The 13,651-nt window shown below is 43.4% G+C and overlaps 1 protein-coding gene across 1 annotated transcript in view; it reads right to left on the bottom strand.

Annotated features, from left to right (window-relative positions):
• Positions 1-13,651, bottom strand: part of VWF (von Willebrand factor) — a 158,022-nt gene that overhangs the window by 81,384 nt on the left and 62,987 nt on the right. The window contains exons 22-28 of the mRNA XM_035138705.3: positions 9,763-9,912; positions 8,804-8,944; positions 6,984-7,103; positions 6,724-6,880; positions 5,339-5,503; positions 4,642-4,777; positions 615-1,951 (exon numbers count right to left, since the gene is read on the bottom strand). Of these exons, the coding sequence (XP_034994596.2) occupies positions 615-1,951; positions 4,642-4,777; positions 5,339-5,503; positions 6,724-6,880; positions 6,984-7,103; positions 8,804-8,944; positions 9,763-9,912 (2,206 nt within the window). The remainder of the gene's footprint in view (positions 1-614; positions 1,952-4,641; positions 4,778-5,338; positions 5,504-6,723; positions 6,881-6,983; positions 7,104-8,803; positions 8,945-9,762; positions 9,913-13,651) is intronic.

Genomic DNA, 13,651 nt, shown 5'->3' with positions numbered 1-13,651 from the left:
GGTTGAAATTGTGGAATCAAACTTAGAAATTTACTGCATGTACTGCCCTGAAAGAGAATGTTTGGAAGATGATGTATAGATGGTATTTAACACCAGTAAAATTGGCTAAGATGTTTAGGACGAGCAGTAAAACATGCTGGAAATGTAAAGAGAAGGATGGTGAAGGATGGTGAAAATGATGGACTATGCAGAATTAGCAAGACTGACTAGCAGGATCCGAAACCAGGGAAAGTCAAAGTTCCAGAAGGATTGGAGTAAATTTGTGGACTATATGGAGAAGAACTGTAGAAGTTTAAAGACACTTGCAGGACCGAAATAAATCCTACGAATTGATTTTAGGTAGAAGGAATAAAGAAACTGTGAGACAGGAATGGACAAGAAAACCGATTGGGGGGAGGGAGGGAAGTCAAAGCTCGGCAGAGCAAAGAAAATTGTAATAACTGATAAGATGCTTAGAAGAAAAATTTTGTGTTTATTATGTTTATTATGTGTTGTTGCGTTTGTGGTTGTTTTGTTTTTGTTTAAATGTGTTTAATTGGAAAATTTAATAAATTGTTTTATATATATATAAAAAGATTCAAAACAAAACCCCAAGTTAAGAAAACAGGCATTACCTTCCCTTGTGCAGCATGTTTTTAAGATCAAGTCAGGTCCTTCTTGGATGAGTCTGTCATAATCCTCTAAGATTATGGGAGCCTGAGGCTGGCTTAACTCTCTGAGTTCCTGGATGTTAGCGTTAGGGCTTATACCAATGGGAATGAGGTTGACATCAGTGGGTAGGCGAGTGATGGTATCTGTGGCAGGATTCGCAGTCACCATGTAAACCAAGTGGGGAGCTTGCCTTCTTTCCCTACTGCTTGTGGCTATCGTTTGTTCAGAGACAAAGTTGAGAGCCTTTCCGGTGTTGGTGGCGTTCCCTCCACGGAACTTCATCTCCCTCACCTTCCTAATCAGGTCGGTTTTTGATTGTCTGTCCCTGAAGGAATATTCCACCGTGATTGTGAAGGAGTACTGAATGATAGTGATATGAATGGTTTCCTCCCCGATATCCATTTCTCTGATGGTGCGGGCGATAAACTCTTTGACCAAATTGAAATTCGCCTCGCCAACTTTGTCAGACCCCTCAAGTAAAAAAACGATGTCAATGGCCTTATGAACAGAAACTAAAAATGGTGTTGGGGCTGCTTTGGTTAACTCCCAGCCGAGCCCAGGGGCTGCGGTGACACTGGGGAGGGTTGCAATAGGGGGCCGTGTGGTAAACAACATGGCACTTACTTCAGGCACAAGGCCACAGAAGTAATCAATTATTTCATCCCTACGTTCCCTTAGTTCAAGCACACTGCTCATTATGAAGGCTTTATTCTCAGGCGACTGCCTTTCAATTAATTGAATTTGGTCAATGCTGATATGAGGTCCAAGTCCGACTGGTATGACAGTGATTTTCTTCTTTTTCAAAAGCGGGAAAATCGTTTGGATTCTCTTCGGATCCTTGCTGGCTGTAAGTAAGACAGCGATTCTGGCAGCGTTTGTCCGTGGAGCCTTCCCAAACACATGGAACACAACATACTTAAGTACTTCAGTTGCAGAGGCAACCTCTCCACCAGTGTATTTTATATTCTGAACAATCCTCCTCATTTGAGATGGCTTTTTGATGTCTTTGAGGCCAAGGTAAATGTGTGAGCCAGTTCGGTATTCTAGGATCGCCAGGCGAATTCTTTTCTGGGAGATGTGGAGTTTTTCCATCATGCCAATTATGAAAGCTTTCAGCTGTTCAAAATCACTCTCAGAAAGCTTATTGGAGCCATCAATTAAGAAAGCAAGGTCCATCATTTTACTGCAAGAATATTCATAGGTTATCTGATCTTCTGGAGCAATAGTTGTGGTCATTAGAATTTCATCTGTCTCCTTTGGATCACATCTATGACATGTCAAGTTTCGTCCTTCACAATGGCTGGGGAGGGGAATCAACAAGATAAACCATTACAAACAATAGCAGTATTTCTCCACAAAACGTTTGCAACTAAGGATTGCCTCAAAACAACGAGGCAGAGAAGACACTGTTAAGCTGGAAAAGAGTTGATTCCTTTCTCCACCTTCGGACTGTCACTGTGCTAGAATGAGTAACATGTGCATAGGAAAGATTTAGAGCAATTGTCGGCACCAACAAAATTACAATATGCGACTTGAATAAAAGTTAAGCGTATTGGGTTGCAACAATTCCCTACTGCAGAGTAACACTGGAAGTGGCCTTCATTCTCACTCTTCTGGTCATGGCTCTCCCACTTACATACTAGGGCCATCAAACTACAGAACTGCTTATGAAAACCCACCAACATTTCAACATATCTCAAGCATGATTTCCCCCTTGTTCTCAGCATCTTCAAAGAGTTTGTTTCTTCCAGTTGTTAAAAAAGCAGATCTTGAAACAGTGTCAGAAGAGCGAGCACAAGAAGAGCGAGCAGACTAAGTTAAGTAGAAGCACAGTTTCTATCTAGATGAAACAATATGCCACGTGTACCTTCCTGCATTGCAGGGGGCTGGACTAGATGACCCACAGAACCCTTCCGATTCTACAATTCCACGAGTCTACAATTCTAGAACCTAGCCAAGGTAACATTCAAGAATTCTGCATGGTTGTTTAATGTTATCTTAATGCTTAAGTACCATGTTTTGTTTCAGCTGCTCCATTGTCCCACCAAAATATAAGCACAATACTGATATGAAGGGGGTTGGGTTGGGAATACTTCTTCTTAATTCTGATGCAGCCAGGACAATACAATACAATTGCATCAACAGAATTAAGTGACACTTTTTCTACCAGGAGCTGTGGTTATGGTGTGGTCAGGGATGCTGGAAGCAACACAGGTCTCTTGCTCCCGATTCTAGTTCCCTGTGTTGCACGTTGCCTGAATTTCCTGTGATACTGACCTCACACTACTGCCTTGTCTTGCCTCTGTATCACGTCAAACCTAGACTGATTCTCCATTCATGATCTTAGTTCAGTGATGGCGAACCTATGACATGTGTGAGCCCTCACTGCTGGCATGCGCCCCATCGGCCCATTCACGCTGTTGTTGTTGTTTTTCCCCCATTTGTTCTCCCGCTCCTCCTCACACTACAGCTTATCTCCTTGTCTCCGCTGTTAAAACCCAGATCCTTTTTTGTTGTTATTGCTGCTGGTAGCCAGAGATTGGGTTTTTTAACCCTTTCTGTGCTGTTTTGTCTGGTGCTTTGGCAGACGATGATTGGGTGTAACAGCGTTCGTTTTTTAACCCGTTATGTGCTGGGTTTTTTGGCGCTTTGGCAGACTATGCCGGTGCTGCGTGTTAGTTCCAGCGAAGGTATTATTCATCATTTATTTCTGTTTTCTCCCCCCCCCAAAAGCAAAGCAGCTTTGGGGCACCCCCCCAAAAGCAAAGCAACTTTTGCACCCCCTCAAGAAAAACCCTCCAAAACATTGGTCAGCAGCTTCCCCCCAAAAAGCTCAGCAACTCTGGGCACTTTGTGATAAATAAGGGGTTTTTGGTTTGGTTTGGTTAAATAATTAGTTTTTGGTTTATTAAATACAGTTATATATTATAATTATACATTTTTGTTATTTAAACTATAAATATCGCGAAATTGTGGTTTTTTTCTCTCGAAGTGATACACCACCCGAGTTATGCTCTCTTTTTTGGCGAATTTTGATACACCAAGCTCAAAAGTTTTAGAGTCTTGGTTCCTATATTGGGCTGCTCTGCACCCGTGTCCTAGTTGGTAGTGTTTTGGTAAGAGGCTTTTACCGGCTGGGCCCCTACACCCCCATCCCTGAGGACACCCACTAGAGTGTGGCGCTTTTGCCTTCCTCTCCTTCTGCCTTTGTCTTGCCCCATCCTGGGTGTGACAAGGACTGAGCTTTGGAAGTTCTGAAACAATAGCTGTGCATAATCCACTGACATCATTGGAGATGACGTAATGCTGTTGTGGCTAAAAATTATTGGAATGAGCATCACTGATTTACAGAACTATTGCAATTTATTATTTTAAGCCTGGTGTAAATATTTGGTGGATGACATTCTACAAGCTTCCAGTTTTCTTTGGATATTTGCTGTAAAAATGCTTTCCTATTGTTTGTACAGGTGGCGTAGGCATCTAAATTAGGTGACAGCTACGTGCAGTGATATATCCCTGGTGAGGCAAATGTACATAACATTCCCAAACTGCATGGAGGAAGAAGTCACAGTGTGTTGCCATGCACGTTAAATCATTAGCAGGCATTGGGGAAACTGTGGTATAGGATTCTAGGCGAGCAATTTCTCTCAAACGATATAGTGTTTAAAATGATCTGATTTTACAGCACTAATAACCAAGGCCTGCATTTTCTTCCTGGATTCAGAAAATGAGCTACTTATCCCTCGGATAAGTAACGTAAACGCTATGTAAGGAATGGTTCTGCATCCAGAACCTGGGTGTTTTTTTTTACTTTCAGGGTGTCCTTCCTCCAAAACAGAAAACGTTTCCGGAGTCTTGACTAAATGCTTGTGCCTTCATGCAAAATCAATGCTGAAATTCACCGCTCTGGGTTATTTGCATGCATATATTCATGCTCCCCATTCTCACCCTGCCTGCCCACCCCCGTGCAGAAAAAGGCATCTGCTTTACCAGGATTGGCAGAGCTCCGCATCTTCAGTGTTCAACACGATCCTCTTCCCGTGGGGAATCCGGAGATTGTCTAATTCACACACCGGGCATTCTTCAAGATCAACACAAGACTCTGACAGCTCATCAAGTATTTTCCCTGTTTCACAACAATTTTAGAAGTTGGGCTTTTAAAAGAAACAGTAAACAACAATCTACGCTTGCACTTCCCAAGCACCAATGATAAAGATGGGATGGGACATCTGCTTTCTGAAGGAATCAAGTTACCCCACAAGTGGTCCAGTTGCACAACTCAGCCAGTTCCATCTCTACCTGCTCTGGGGACCATAGGAGCCAACTCCTAGGGGCCAAGGTCCCTTTGCCTCCCCCAATAAAATATTTGAGCCCCCCCCCCGCCCACTTAACATGCACTGCCATTCACATGGTGAGTGTGTGTGTGCGCGCACACAGCATTTTGCGATTATGTGGGGTGGGGCTTACCTGCCCCCCATATTTTATTCAAGTTGGCACCCCACTGTGGACAGTAAGGAAGGAAGTCAAGATCACCTGTGTGGCTCCTCCTGCTGATGAGAGGGGCAATCCCAAAGAATATCCAAACCAATCCCCTCCTTTCCCTACCAGAGATTAATAATAAAATTTATTTTCACTTTTGATTGCAGAAGCTAAGCTAGTACGTCCACACCCAAAGGACCATGCTTGCCTGCTGGACAATCCACATGACATCCTTCGACACACTTCGCAGGGCAGGCCACTGGATCCAAGTGCTGGCATGTCCTTGGGCAGGCAGGGCCACAGCTGTTGTATCGCCACTCACACAGGTACCCTCCTCCTCCTCTTTCCTTGTTCATGTCTTCACAACTTTGTGCTACCAAATATGAAGAAGAAACAACAACAACTGGGTGCTTGTGCCATGAAGTAACAACGCGACGTCACATCTTATAGTGCTTCTGAGGATTCAGCATGATTTGCACGATCCCGTTTATAACAAGCCTGCAATGTGTCAGCACCGCTTAGGACCATGTTGCAGATGGAGGTTATGAGTTCATGGAAGAAGTGAGAGTCAAACTGGAAACTTCACTTCACACTACTATAGATTCCATCTAGGGATGGACTCAGTGACCTTGATCTGGTTTGTTTCTATGCCACGGGTTCAGCCCAAATATGTGTGTGTGTGAAATTCGAAAAAAAATCCACACAAATTCAGTACTTAAAACAAAACAAAACAGAAAGTGGACAAAAGGCTGTCGTTCACGCTTTCACTTTCTTTTTACACATATTACTGGGGACGTAGGTGGCGCTGTGGTCTAAAGCATTGAGCCTAGGGCTTGCCGATCAGAAGGTCGGCAGTTCAAATCCCCGTGACGGGGTGAGTTCCCGTTGCTCAGTCCCTGCTCCTGCCCACCTAGCAGTTCAAAAGCACAGGGAAGGTAAAACAGCATTTCTGTGTGCTGCTCTGGTTTTGCCAGAAGTGGCTTATTGATGCTGGCCACATGACCCAGAAAAATTGTCTGCGGACAAACGCCGGCTCCCTCGGCCAATAGAGTGAGATGAGCGCCGCAACCCCAGAGTTGTCCGCGATTGCACTTAACTGTCAGGGATCCTTTACCTTTACCATCTAGCTGAATGCAAAAATTCCAGCGAGTTCCATCCATAGTCTTGCCCTAGGTGTGCTTTGCCACTCTGATATATGCACGAGATCTCGGCATAAACCAAAACATCGCAGTTGCCTCAGTTCTGCAGAACATGGCTGGCCATTTCTTGGTTTTGTTTTTTGATAGATTTCCCATTAACAGCAACAAAGAAAGACTTGGATTAAATAAAACCGCTCTAATCTCTCCTTTGCCAACGGAAGCGCCACATAGTGAGGTCACATCCACGCTGCATAGTTTAACAGTTCCGGCTTCCCCCAGGGAATCCTGGGAAGTGTGGTGTGTTTGCCACAGAGCAGCCTGCCTCACCCCTAACAAACTCCAGTTCCCATGATTCTTTATCCCATGACAGTTAGCATAGTATGATAGTGCTTGCAATGTGCACAACTCTCATGCTGTGATGATCATTCCCCCCCCTCAATTCTCCAGCACTTACGGCATAGAGTAGGAGACCTCCAGTGAACCACAACCCCTTTCTGTGCACAGGCATAGGCATAGGCAGCTAGGACGTCACAGAAGCAAGCGCAGTCCCCAATGGATTCACAAGCACAAGTGTCATACAGGCAGATATCCACATATGGCTCAGGGTCCACCTACAAAGAAAGTCATATGGGTTAAATGTGCTGCTGCTAAGTATTTGTCCAGTTAATGAAGCCAGCAAAAGAGAGAGTGAGAACTGAATAAAAAGCTTCTTACCAATTTTTTACACTCTTTGAAGGTATTGCTGTTCAGGACGTTGCAAGATGTTTCCACCATCACTTGCTTCATCACATTACCATTGCACAATGAAGATGCCAAGCTCTGTCCCTGGGAAAGCTTAACAAAGGGAAGTGATATTGACATGTTGTTCTTACTATAAACATATGTGACTACTTAACATTCATCTGCTTACTTATTTGGCCTATATGTAGCAACAACGGTGATAATCCAATCTAGGAAGTCACCACTGGATCCCAATAAACAGACAGGGACAGATCTTAATATCTGACATTTCATTTCTTAATGAACATGGCAAGCTGAGCAGTTTATGGTCGGGCACATGGAAGTACCGTAGCTGCGCAGTTCTTGCACCCTGTCCTATATTCATAATTTTTAAAGTGTACATACAAAAAGGGAAATAGGTAAGGTAAGAAGCGCATCTGAAATTCATGATAGAGCAATTTGCTATAAATAAAAAGGTAAAGGGCCCCTGACAGTTAAGTCCAGTCACGAAAGACTCTGGGGTTGCAGCGCTCATCTCGCTTTACAGCCCGAGGGAGCTGGTGTTTGTCCGCAGACAGTTTTTCCAGGTCATGTAGCCAGCATGACTAAGCTGCTTCTGGCAAACCAGAGCAGCGCACGGAAATGCCGTTTACCTTCCCACTGGAGCAGTAGCTATTAATCTGCTTGCACTTTTCGGCGTGCTTTCGAACTGCTAGGTTGGCAGGAGCTGGGACTGAACAACAGGAGCTCACCCCGTTGCGGGCCCTCAAACCACTGACTTGACAAGCTCAAGTCTCAGTCTCAGTGGCTTACACCACAGCGTCATAAAGGACCTGACCATTAGGTCCAGTTGTGACCGACTGGGGTTGCGGCGCTCATCTTGCTTTGTCATGCTGGCCACATGACTGGCGTACAGCTCCCAGGTCATGTGACCAGCATGACAAAGCCGCTTCTGGCAAACCAGAGCAACGCACGGAAATGCCATTTACCTTCCCGCTGTAGCGGTACCTATTTATCTACTTGCACTTTGATGTTCTTTCGAACTGCTAGGTTGGCAGGAGCTGGGACCGAGCAACGGAAGCTCACCCCGTCACGGGGATTCGAACCACCAACTTTCTGATCGGCAGGCCCTAGGCTCTGTGGTTTAACCCACAGCGCCACCCGCATCCCACACCACAGCATCATAGGGACCTCCAAATATAGATAACAAACTGGAAACCATGAAAAGTCAGCTTCTCAGTATCCAGCCATACACTAGTGTGTATAATGTTCACAACTCAGTTTTTAATTCTGTACTGAAGCCTTAGAAGACTTCATTGTTTGAATTAATTGTGGGATGTATCTTAATTTATTGATCGCTTGTTTTTATTCATTGTCTTACTTGTATAATTTTAGCCACTCTGAGCCCAGCTTTGGCCGGGGAGGGCGGGATATTTATTATTAATTATTATTAATTATTATTATTACTATTAATCATTATTATACCAGACTCCCAATCATAACTACTGTAGCTTAATCTCCAACAATAAAATCATGCTTGATGCAAACTTCAAGGCAAACGCATCACAACTGTCAACATGTACTTATTTTGTCTTCAGAATTATTTATTATTCTTCGATTGGATTCTTTGTTGAAAGGTGTTAGGGAGGCTTACACAATTCTCCAAGTCATACCCATGAGGCAAGAATCAGGGCCACACACAAATCTTAAGCACATCCAGGCCATTCACTAGACTTATCTATCTGGAGATTTAAAAAGTGAAAGTGTGGGCAGGTGATTCTGCCCCCTTCCCATTCTGTTCACACCAACAATACCTTTGTGACATCAGCACACTGTGGATTAACTTTCCAGGAATTCCCAAAGTCACTTGGATCCACTTCAAGCTGGTTTTTGCTGCTGGTCAAGTCATTGTTTTGCATTCCATCAAAATTGCCACACAGACCACATACTTTATCCTTGAAAATAAACAAACCACAGTGTATTCAATAAAAATGATTCTGATATGATTTTTATTATTTATTACTATTACTATTATTTACTAAATGTCTATACCATCCTTCATCCCAGGATCACAGGGGAGTTTAGAATATAAAAACATAAAATGCATATCATCATAAAATGCATAACAAACAAAAACAGTAACACCCCATCACCACCATTCAAAAGGCCATAGATTGTTAAATTAGATTCCTAATTAGTTTACTTAGGAAGGTTTTTGCCTTGGTACCTAAAGATATGTAACGAAGGTGCCAGGAGAGTCTCTCTGGAGAGAGCATTCCAGAGAGAGCACAATAGGGTCCTCCAAAGGGTTTAATCCAGTTCTGATCCTCCCCAGTTGAAACCCAACACTATAGCAACTACCCCATTGGATCTCATATGCAATTAAGAAAGGATGCAATTCAACTAAGTTTTACAGAGAGGAGATCCATTGAAATCAGTGGACATGATTAAGTTAAGTCCATTAATTTCAGTAGGTCTGCTCTGAGCTGGGCTGAATAATATTCTCTATCCTGTGTTCTTTCAGATGCAGCAAGAGTTTTCCTCCATCAGTCCCTGATGATGCCTTGGCCTGCCTCCATCACTTTCTTCCTTTCTCCAGTCCAAATGGTGTCAGTTGATTGGGAAAATGTAGACCCAGAAACATTCTGTTATGGGAATGCTGTACATTTGATTGCTCTGTACTGTTTAAGCCACCTTTTGGGCCTCAGTGAGAAAACGCAGAGTGGCTGGCATAAATAACACACTATTTCAAAATAAACCAGAGTGGACTTACTTTATAGTTCTCTTTCAGAACAACCGTAACGCCCATGTCTCGATCCCAAATGAGAGCAATTCCTCCTCCACCCAGCAACAAGATGTAGTAACGCCCAGACTTCAAGACTTCAAAGTTGACTTCTTCTCTAGGAGGTGTCAAGATGTTTACCTTCATCAGAAAAATATATATATAGAAACTTCAGCATTTGTGATATATAGACGACAGAGGACGAGATGGTTGGACAGTGTTCTCGAAGCTACCAACATGAGCCTGACCAAACTGCGGGAGGCAGTGCAAGACAGGAGTGCCTGGCGTACTCTGGTCCATGGGGTCACGAAGAGTCGGACACGACTAAATGATTAAACAACAACAACATATTACATATATATATATATATATATATATATATATATATATATATATATACAGTGGTGCCTCGCTAGACGAATTTAATTCATTCCACGGGTCTTTTCTTGTAATGAAAAATTCATCTAGCGAACCCCATAGGAATGCATTGAATTTTTTTTTTTTTGCCCATAGGAACGCATTAATTGAATTTCAATGCATTCCTATGAGAAACCGCGATTCGCTAGACAAATTTTTCGTAAAACAAATTCGTCTAGCGAGGCAACCTCCGCTAGAAAAAACCTTTCATTAAGCGGAAATTTCGTTAAGCAGGGCATTCGTTAAGCGAGGCACCACTGTATTGCATAAAATGCGAATGCCAGTGGCAAAGGACCAGCACAGCCTACCTCTCTTGCTTGCTTTATGCAAAATATATATAGAAACTTTATGCTTTCCCACTTCTCCTGGAACGTCTTACCACTTGGGGAAGTGGAAAAGCATAAAGCATATAGGATCAGTTGTGAGAAGAGTGTACAGGACATTTCTGGGGTCTTGCAAGAACTATCAAGTATAGTTGAAGTTTCCCTCAGGTTTATTGTACACTGCCCTAAAATCCTTGGACAAAGGGTAGTTTAGAAACATTTCAAATAAAATAAATTTGAATTTGTTTCACCGTTGGCTAAAGGGAGTAGCAAAGTTTACTAGCATTGAGGTCGAAAGATGTGCAACAAGGACACAGGAAGGAATAGCATAAACACAGCTTTAGTTCAGCTCTGCAATAGCCTAGAAGCTCTTAGTAACTCTTTCCATCAAGCAGATTGAAGATACTTCCCCCTCTTCTGCTTCAAAAATATCCTGTTAGACCGAACTCAAACAAGTAGCCATCAGCCAAGAATCCAGTCATTATCTATGTCAGGCATCCCCAAACTGTGGCCCTCCAGATGTTTTGGCCTACAACTCCCATGATCCCTAGCTAACAGGACCAGTGGTCGGGGAAGATGGGAATTATAGTCCAAAACATCTGGAGGGCCGAAGTTTGGGGATGCCTGATCTATGTCCATAGTGCCCATCATCAAGTGTCATACCATGCAAAAAAATTGTTCTGCAGTGACCTATGCATGTTTACTCAGAGGTAAGTAGGTATAGCATTGCAGCTTCATGCTTTTCTAGGAGCAAGTCATGGCTCCTGTTGGATCTCTCATCCAGCTATCCCAGAAGGATAGGAAAATTTATGTTCGATCTACTTCAGGCTGAACCAATGTTCATGATGGGTCCATAACATGGTGGGTCCAGAGCAGCCGCCTGGATGAACCAGAGCAAGGTTGGTTTAGTGCAGTATTCGGCCACTCGTCTTCACTAGCCAGGTGCCTCTGAGGAGCCTTCAGAACGAGCTCAGTGGAGACAGTCATTTCCTTATCTCAGGTACGTAACACCCAGGTGTAAAGCTAATAACTGTCAACAGGCTTCTCCATGGATTTGTGGTGTGCTTTTGATTTTTTAAAAAAATCAAAGTTAATGGGCATCACGACATCCATGAATGATGAGTTCCATACCTTAATTGCACGAAGAAATACTTTTTTATTTCTTTCATACATAAACCTATTGCCTGTCTCTTGACTGGCTGATTTTGAGAGGGAAACGTCTGTAAATTTTACTCACAGAATTCATAGTTTTATAAATCTCTATTGTTTCTCTCTCTCTCTCTCTCTCTCTCTCTCTCTCTCTCTCTCTCTCTCTCTCTCTCTCTCTCTCTCTCTCTCTCTCCCCCCCCCCCCTCCCTCTCTCTCTCTCTCTCTCTCTCTCTCTCTCTCTCTCTCTCTCTCTCTCTCTCTCTCTCTCTCTCTCACACACACACACACACACACACACACACACAGAGAGAGAGAGACAGACAGACAGACAGACACACACACACACACACACACACACACACACACACACACACACACAGCATTCCCCCTCCATGTGCCTAACTGGTCAATCTCTGTTCTTTAACTTTAAAAGAGGATAAGGAAGAGGCTGGAAGGTGACACCATCAACTATATTATATATTTGGTGTTAGCCGCCCGAGCCCAGTCTCAGCCGGAGAGGGCGCGTATAAATTTATTATTATTATTATTATTATTATTATTATTATTATTATTATTATTATTATTATCTCCTGAAGATGGCACAGCTCCTCTCCACCACTTAAAGGCCAGTGAGCCCTGAGGCAGAGGAACAAAGTTATCCAGGCCAGCAAGCTGCTAGTTTATGTGTTTAAAAATATTGTTCCCTTTGTTGGTGTAAATTCATTTGAGTTTTTTAAAAACTGAATTGTTTGTGTCTTCAAATAAACAGAAGTGCATTCCCCCCCCCCGTGCAACTTAAAAAGGAAATTTTTGAATGGGAGGGGGGATGGTGGCAGCCATTCTTTGTATGTTCAAACCCCAAAACAAAGAAGCATTGTGTGCCTTCAGATTTCACTGCAAAAAAATGTTTGCAAAGCTCTAGTATTCCAGGGATAATACAGCACTTTCGGAAGTTTAGGTAATGGTAATTCTATAACACACTGGAGATCTGTGAAGGATGAATGCAGCGACATTCCTGGCTGTTACAATGCCCAAGACAAACAGCTGAACTCTGCCCTCTGGAAGGGGGCTCGGTCTTTTGTGAGGGGAAATGCAAAGCGGGGCGGACCCTCTGATTTCCTTTGCGTAACATGTGGTTGAAAGGAGAGAAGAGCAACAGGGCCATCTACAGAATTATTGTTATTTTTCCTGGTCAACCCAAGATTTGCTTTTAAGAGAGGGCTAAATGTCTGAAGTCTCTTGCCTCCTAGATTTTGCCTTCTCTTGAAAGGTATGCCTTTTTTCCATCGGTCTTTTCTCCTTACCCCTGAATTTGTGGGGAAAGAATCTGGTGACTATTTGGGCCAGATCTGTCCTAAAGTTCTCGGCTTGGGGAAGTGTGAGACAGAACTGGAGCCTCTTCAAGGAAACACCAGTACATTCGTACCTTGGATCCCAAACACCTTGCGAGTCAAACGTTTTGGCTCCCGAACACCGCAAACCCGGAAGTGAGTATTCCAGTTTACAAACGTTCATTGGAACCCGAACGTTCGACAGGCTTCCATGGCTTCTGATTGGCGGCAGGAGCTTCCTGCTGCCAATCAGAAGCCACACTTTGGTTTCTGAACGTTTTGGAAGTTGAACGGTCTTCCGGAACGGATTCTGTTCAACTTCCAAGGTACAACTGTAGTGATATTTTAAATGCAAGGAAGGAGGAGGCACTTGACTGGATATGCAACAATCCAGCCTCCCTTAACTACCCTCTCTTGTCGTATTCCAGGTTTCCAGACTGCTGCAATGCAGTAGATACCTTTTAAAAAAGGGCCTGCAGTTAGAGTTTTCTTCTGCCACAAAATCTGAATTTACTTTCCGAATAACAAAAGACAGTGGGGCTCAAGTGTGCCCTAACAACATAACCAACCTGCTCTTTCGAAATGGTTACTGTTACCACAACTGGTTAACACGGATTATCTTGGTGGGTGGGAGAGCAGGGGGGGGATTTTTGATGTATT

The sequence above is a fragment of the Zootoca vivipara genome, chromosome 5 (assembly GCF_965207765.1).
Source record: "Zootoca vivipara chromosome 5, rZooViv2.hap1.1, whole genome shotgun sequence".
Classification (NCBI taxonomy): Eukaryota; Metazoa; Chordata; class Lepidosauria; order Squamata; family Lacertidae; genus Zootoca; species Zootoca vivipara.
The sequence above is the reverse complement of the archived record's forward strand: the minus strand, read 5'-3'. Positions and strand labels throughout refer to the sequence as shown.